Source organism: Triticum aestivum, chromosome 6A, assembly GCF_018294505.1.
Source record: "Triticum aestivum cultivar Chinese Spring chromosome 6A, IWGSC CS RefSeq v2.1, whole genome shotgun sequence".
Lineage (NCBI taxonomy): Eukaryota > Viridiplantae > Streptophyta > Magnoliopsida > Poales > Poaceae > Triticum > Triticum aestivum.
The window spans coordinates 61199728-61206996 of NC_057809.1; the positions used below are offsets into that span (position 1 = coordinate 61199728).

The window sequence follows — 7269 nt, forward strand, 5'->3', positions numbered from 1 at the left end:
AGCTCGCCGACGAATCTCGTATCCATCATATCGCCGTCGCCGGCCGCATCCCGTCCTAGCCCACCTGCCCACCGATGGCCTTCTCCTCGTTCCCATGGCCGTTCCGCCGCCGAGCCGGCGGCAGCGGCAGCGGCGGAACCGGCCCAAGCAAACCCTCCGCCGCGGAGGGGAAGGAGGAGGACGACGCCTTCAAGTCCTTCCCCTCCAGCTCCACCAAGGCACCCCCTCCTTCCTCCCTTCTCGATTCCGCTCCCCTGCTAGTTCCCTCTCGATTACTGGCGGTGCTATGCTTTGTCGCAGGAGGATCCGCGGAGTCGGCGGCCGAGCTCTCGGACTGGCAGCAGTGGCACGCCGTCCTCGTGCTCGCCAGAGCCAAGGTAGGTCTCTCGCGGATCTCGTCCTCCGCTTTGCCCAAGACAGAGATGGCTCTCAGGTCTCAAACTGTAATTTGTGATCCCTGCAGGAACTCGCTAAGGTCCTCTATGATCTGTGCCCACGCCACATGAAGGACAAGCAGTTCTGGACATACATCTTGTCGTAAGCTCTTGCCTCGTTAGCTTTCGCCCATGTGTGAGTGCATTGTTCCAGTCCAAGTGCTCAATTAGCTTCATGTTGGTCTTGCTTTTGTGAATCTTCAGTTAGGAATTCTAGTCCATGGTGCTCCTTAATACCCAACAAACTATATTTGTATCTAAACATGATCGTCCCAGTTGCGTGTGTACCGTTGTGCTGTTTTGTATATATAATAAACATCCAGCAAAAGGGATTGGCATCTAAAGATGAGAAATTATGTCAAATGTGAGTACCTGTTTTTGTAAAAGCTCAGCAAAAAGGGGACATCATCATGTAAAGCATGGTCTCTGTTTGCTGAACAACTATCCATGAGGTGTAATATAAGTAAGGTGCTGGTCCTAATATAAGTAATAACAAACCATGGCTAGTGATAATTCCTCTGTTGTTCGATCCTTTATATATGCAAAAGAATACACACATGTCTGTTCCAGATATGGCTAAAGTTGTAAACACTAGATAATCCATCAAGTGGGCTTTTGATGCCATCCTGCAGCACACGTTTTTGGGTTTGACTCTAGCCAATTTCATTTTCAGGTAGGTATCGGTGGGATATGCTAATGACACCGATGACTCAATCCGGAGGATTGTGCAGATAAACCCTGGTGTCGGGAGATACGTCGCCAAGAGCTACAGCCCAAGGTCCGGTTTCTCCGTTCTCTTAAGTTCGGTTGATGCAAAATTGAACATGCAATTTTTTAGCCTAATTTATCACAAGTGAGGAGCAGTGAATTCTATAGTCCATTAGCTACAGTTGATCGGCAACTTCATAAGCTTCTATTTCTACTTTTGAATTTTGAATGATTGTATGACCAAATGAGTGCTACAAATGTACAGTTTTGTTGGTTTAGGCAAACACCTCACAGTACTCAAAAGTACAGTTTTGTAGAAACCATAGTATTCTGATTGAGCTAGTAAGATTTAGTTTATGTAAGTTTAGTAGATGAACTAGTAGGATCCTTCTGCTGAACTGCTACTAGTAGGACGGCTTGCGATTAGATTAGTCTAGTCTATGCAGCAGGTGCACGCTCTGAGCTCGCTCGCAAGGTGTTTGCAACAATGCCTCTAGGAATGTTGAAATGTCAATTTGTTCAATCAATGTAGAATTCTGTGTTCCACAGGATACAAAGGAGCCTATGGACCTTAAACTTTGCTCATTAAATTGAAAAGAAAACATTGTACTATTCGTACACAAACAAAACATCTATGGGTGGGGATGTTGGCACACGATTAAATTGAAAAAGAAAATGCTCTGATCAAATTAGCATATACGGTGTGCTTCATGCATCCAAGAGAGCAAGATGTCTTCTCTTCTCTATGGAGAGAAGCTGATTTGCATTGACGGCTAATGATGATTCTTTGTGTTCCATAGTTTAAAAGGCAACCATTTTGCACGGGATAACCAAGTATTCTGCCAGGGTTAAATTTAATTAAGAATGTTGTTCTGCACTTTTGCTTATTGTACGCTCCTCCTTTTGCCCATTTTATTTCCTTAGGCAATGTACTCTGATTCAGCCAGGACATCACACAGCCATGCTCTGTTTCTTCCCAGGTCCAGCCTATCCACTTCTGAGGTTGATTTTCAAAATGTGTATATCTAATATTTCTTACTGCAGCTTTAAGCTTCACTATCATCTAACTTTGTCTAGTTAATATACTTACTCGGCAACATGGAAAGTTTCCACATATGTTCTAGCTGTCTCTATGGGTTAGCGACTTAGCATACAGGTTGTAATAAGGTTTCACATTTTCTTCTCTCACAAGGTCTGTTTTTATTCATAGGTAGAAGATAGCGACAGAGTGCTGCCGGATAATGAGATGTTGAAGCGGCAGACTGAATCCATGACACCGAAGTGCAATTGCGGCAGATTATCTCTATCTTTTCTGTTCATTTTTCTTATTATTTAGTGAGAACAGAATGAGTAACTGTGTGATAGTACATACAACAACTGTAGTAAAAAGAAACTTATGTTTGCAATTGTTAATGACATAGATACTTGCATGTTCTTTGAAGTGGTCATTTGTGAGTTGCAATGCATAATGAGGTTTTTTGGCTGATTTATTTCCTTCGGTTTCCGGTTAACCATGAAATAGGAGCCCAGCAGTGCTCACTATTGTTGTGTTTACTGGGAACTATATGCATAAAGTGGAATTGGTGGATTTTATTCTTTAATTATAAATTAGTTAGTAGTGGCGTGGGAAAAGACTGCGCGCTACTAGTATTTAGGATACTAGTAGCGTTGGTAGTATGGACACGCTGCTACTATTTTGTTAGTAGTGGCGCATGTACTAAATAGCAGTAGCGTGGGTGGCACACGCTACTACTAACTTTGTTAGTAGTAGCGCCGCTTCAACCCACGCTATTACTAACTATTAGCTATAGCGCCTTATTGGTAGCGCGGGTACCCGCGCTGCTGATAGGCCTAAAACCCGCGTTGCTGCTAGGCTTTTCCCTAGTAGTGTCATGGAGAACACTAACTGCGAGCTACACTTCAAAATGAAGAACATATCCATGAAGGTGGCGGACGCCCTTGCTTTTACAAATCCCCCCGAGGCAACCTTCCATTGCAACCCGATTCCAGCAGGCTATGCTCGTGTCTTGGTTGATGAGGTGGTGGACCAATATTCGGGGCTAGAGCTTGACATTCCTGGAGGTGACAATGAGCACACACTAGGAGAGGCCAACCATCGTATCATCCTATGGAGAAAGGATTACATCATCTTTCGAAGGCCACCGACACCGCGTCATCCGACTCCTCGTCACAGTCCGCCACCGAGTCAGCAGACTCCCGCTCCTCCAAGTCCACCAACGCGTCAGGCCACTCCTCCTCCAAGTCCGGCACAGCTTCAGGCCACTCCTCCTCCAAGTCCGGCAAAGCGTCAGGCCACTCCTCCTCCAAGTTTGGCATAGCTTCAGACCACTCCTCCTCCAAGTCCGGCACAGCTTCAGGCCACTCCTCCTCCTCCAACTCAGCCATGTCAGCTGTCTTCGCTGCCTCACCAATCACGGAAGAGAGCCGCCTCAGCTATGGTGCGTAGCGGTACAAGTCGAGGTAGTACTGCAGGTACAGGCGAAGGCAAGCGATTTCAATATGGTCCAAGCCTCGCGCCTCTTCCACAGAGGCCTTACGACAAGTCCGAGGAGGAAAACATAGCCATATCGAAGGCCGAGGTGGAAGCCCATTTTGCACCGAAACCGCCACCGCCGCCAAGGGAGAAAGTGCCTTTGAAAAAGATTGACCACTTCATTCGTATCGCTAGACCACCAGCTCCCAAGCCTGTTGACACAGACTATGAGCGCCACCTCAGGAAGTTAAATCGAGCACGTCTATAGAAAGAGGCGAGCTCGAGCTCGAGCAAATCAGCTGGCAAAATATGCGGTAAAACCATTCCCCAGCTGGGAGAACAGGCGGCGCAATCAACCCCCCCGCTTGTTGTGCCAACAACACATGAGAGTAGGCGCGCCCAATATTATTGTGGGCAAACCGTTAACGTTCCCGGGCTGGGTGATGTGATAATAACCGAGGAGCATATTGTGCAGGCTGAATCGATCGGGGTCACTGTTGGACAACTCCTCGATATCGAGCCCATGTCTCCGACTAGAGAGGAGGAAATAAAACGGAAATATGCCCGGGGCCAACCTTTGGTCGAGCCAGAGGAGGTCAATAAGCTCCTAACGAGAATGTATGAATTGCATCAATGGTACATGGACATTACCAAGATTTTCAATCGAGAGTCACTCATGGTGAATGTCAACGAGGAGCATTACTACCATAAGAAAGTTGTGACCGTTGAGTATTCAGAACTATTTCAGCTATACAATAAAGACACACTCGACAAATCTATCGTCAGTTGCTATTGTCTGTAAGTGATTTCTTTCTGTAATTTAAGTCTCAAGCTAGTTGTAGTGATCATTTTGATCAATCATTACCTGTAATTATCCTCACTATATTCTTTTCTGTGGTATTATGCAGGATGAAGATTTATGAAATGAAAAAAGGTGGACGCTATGGCATTGGGTTCGTTGACCCAAATACCATTAATGAATACACATGGAAAATAGATCCATATCACAAAAAATGTGTAGAGGAAAGCATGCTACAGTTCTTCAAGGAACTCAAATACAATGAAGATATACTACTTCCTTACAACTTCCATTGAGTCACACTGTCTTGTACTACAAATTCTGTTTTTCCCTACTAGCTATAGCTACATGTTTTTGCTTACATATGCCCGCTTAATTAAGACATGCAAACGTGTGTGCATGCAGATTTCACTGGATCTTATTAATCATTAAAGTTGATGAAGGAACAGTTGAAGTACTAGACTCGCTACTTAAGAAAGCAAGTGACTACACCATCGTGAAGGGGATAGTCAACAGGTAATTTCAATCATTATTAACTATATCTCGGCCTATTTAATTAGTTCGTCATTTCTTGATAACAACTATTTAATAACCCATTTATTCATTTTCTTTGTCGGCGGGCAGGGCTTGGGAAAAGTTCATCAGGGTCACTCCAGGCCCATGGAAACAAAGTGTGAAATGGTATCGACCCAAGGTAAGTAATTAAGTAGTACTAGCTAGTTGTCATCTCTTTAATTATCATGCTTGATTAATTATTATCTGATCAAATTCCATTCTCGTAAAGGCCCTGAAGCAGGCGCCGGGGAATGATCTATGTGCATACTACGTTTGCGAGAACATTCGCATGATGGCGTCCGAAAGGAGCAAATCTCAAAGACAGGAGTGGGTACGATATCGATTGTTAGAACACTATTCACAATTTTTACACCATTATCGATATCTAGTCACACAACTAATACACATGCATATTGATCTCCTTCTTAACAGTTCAAAGAGGTGCGGGACAAGCTCCTAGCACAGGACCGCATAGAAGCAATTCAAGAGGAAATAGCGGGATTTTTGCTCAACCAGGTCATAGATCCGAAAGGAGAATACTATTACCCGCTACCGCCCCCACGGACCACTTCCAATTATTATCATGCTCCGAAGGCACCAATTAGCTAGGCTAATGCCACTGGCTCCGAAGGCACCAATTAGGAGAAATTGTATATATATATATACATGTGTGTATACATGTGTGAATTAATTAATGGTGGTTGTGAGACATTCGATGATATATATATATTATGATCGGTTCTACTAGAAATTCTATTTATATATATGCATAACGTGTACAATATGTAGTATCGTAAAATACCAGAAAATGAAAAAGAATTAAATGGAAAACACAAAATTAAATAAAAAAGAAATCATAAACCCAACCCCCCCCCCCAACATTTTAATACCGGTTGATGACACCAACCGGTACTAAAGGGCTCACTGCCCCCGAAGCTGGCTCGTGCCACGTGGTTGCCCTTTAGCACCGGTTCGTGCTGAATCGGTACTAAAGGGGGGCCTTTAGTGCCTACATTTTAGCGTCGGTTACCAAACCGGCACTAAAGGGCCTTACGAACCGGTGCTATTGCCCGGTTTTGCACTAGTGTGTCTCGCACACGACTCATCGCTAACCAAATGCATCTAGAGGGGAAACTTGTTGGAAATATGCCCTAGAGGCAATAATAAATTGGTTATTATTATATTTCCTTGTTCATGATAATCATTTATTATCCATGCTAGAATTGTATTGATAGGAAACTCAGATACATGTGTGGATACATAGACAACACCATGTCCCTAGTAAGCCTCTAGTTGACTAGCTCGTTGATCAATAGATGGTTACGGTTTCTTGACCATGGACATTGGATGTCGTTGATAACGGGATCACATCATTAGGAGAATGATGTGATGGACAAGACCCAATCCTAAGCCTAGCACAAGATCATGTAGTTCGTATGCTAAAGCTTTTCTAATGTCAAGTATCATTTCCTTAGACCATGAGATTGTGAAACTCCCGGATACCGTAGGAGTGCTTTGGGTGTGCCAAACGTCACAACGTAACTGGGTGGCTATAAAGGTACACTACAGGTATCTCCGAAAGTGTCTGTTGAGTTGGCACGAATCGAGACTGGGATTTGTCACTCCGTGTAAACGGAGAGGTATCTCTGCGCCCACTCTGTAGGACATCATCATAATGTGCACAATGTGATCAAGGAGTTGATCACGGGATGATGTGTTACGGAACGAGTAAAGAGACTTGCCGGTAACGAGATTGAACAAGGTATCGGGATACCGATGATCGAATCTCGGGCAAGTATCGTACCGCTAGACAAAGGGAATTGTATACAGGATTGATTAAGTCCTTGACATTGTGGTTCATCCGATGAGATCATCATGGAGCATGTGGGAGCCAACATGGGTATCTAGATCCCGCTGTTGGTTATTGACCGGAGAGGTGTCTCGGTCATGTCTGCATGTTTCCCGAACCCGTAGGGTCTACACACTTAAGGTTCGATGACGCTAGGGTTATAGGGAAAGTATGTACGCGGTTACCGAATGTTGTTCGGAGTCCCGGATGAGATCCGGACATCACGAGGAGTTCCGGAATGGTCCGGAGGTAAAGATTGATATATAGGAAGTATGGTTTTGGCCACCGGAAGTGTTCCGGGCATCACCGGTAGTGTACCGGGACCACCTGAGGGGTCCGGGGGTCCACCAGGTGGGGCCACCTGCCCCAGAGGCCTACATGGACCAATAGTGGGAAGGGACCAGCCCCTATGTGGGCTGGGGCGCCTCCC

The 7269-nt window shown here is 44.9% G+C and overlaps 1 protein-coding gene across 1 annotated transcript; it reads left to right on the forward strand.

Moving 5' to 3' along the window:
• Positions 1-74: 74 nt before the first annotated feature.
• Positions 75-541, forward strand: LOC123129437 (uncharacterized). Its single transcript, XM_044549603.1, has 2 exons — positions 75-377; positions 464-541. Exons 1-2 carry the CDS (start codon positions 75-77, stop codon positions 539-541), a joined length of 381 nt encoding a protein of 126 aa, XP_044405538.1.
• Positions 542-7269: the final 6728 nt, after the last annotated feature.

What these genes read in the sequence shown, in the direction of transcription:
- LOC123129437 (XM_044549603.1), top strand. Translation starts at nt 75, where the DNA reads ATGGCCTTCTCCTCGTTCCCATGGCCGTTCCGCCGCCGAGCCGGCGGC. An exon ending in TCGTGCTCGCCAGAGCCAAG is followed by an intron (nt 378 to 463) that starts GTAGGTCTCTCG and finishes TGATCCCTGCAG; the next exon opens with GAACTCGCTAAGGTCCTCTA.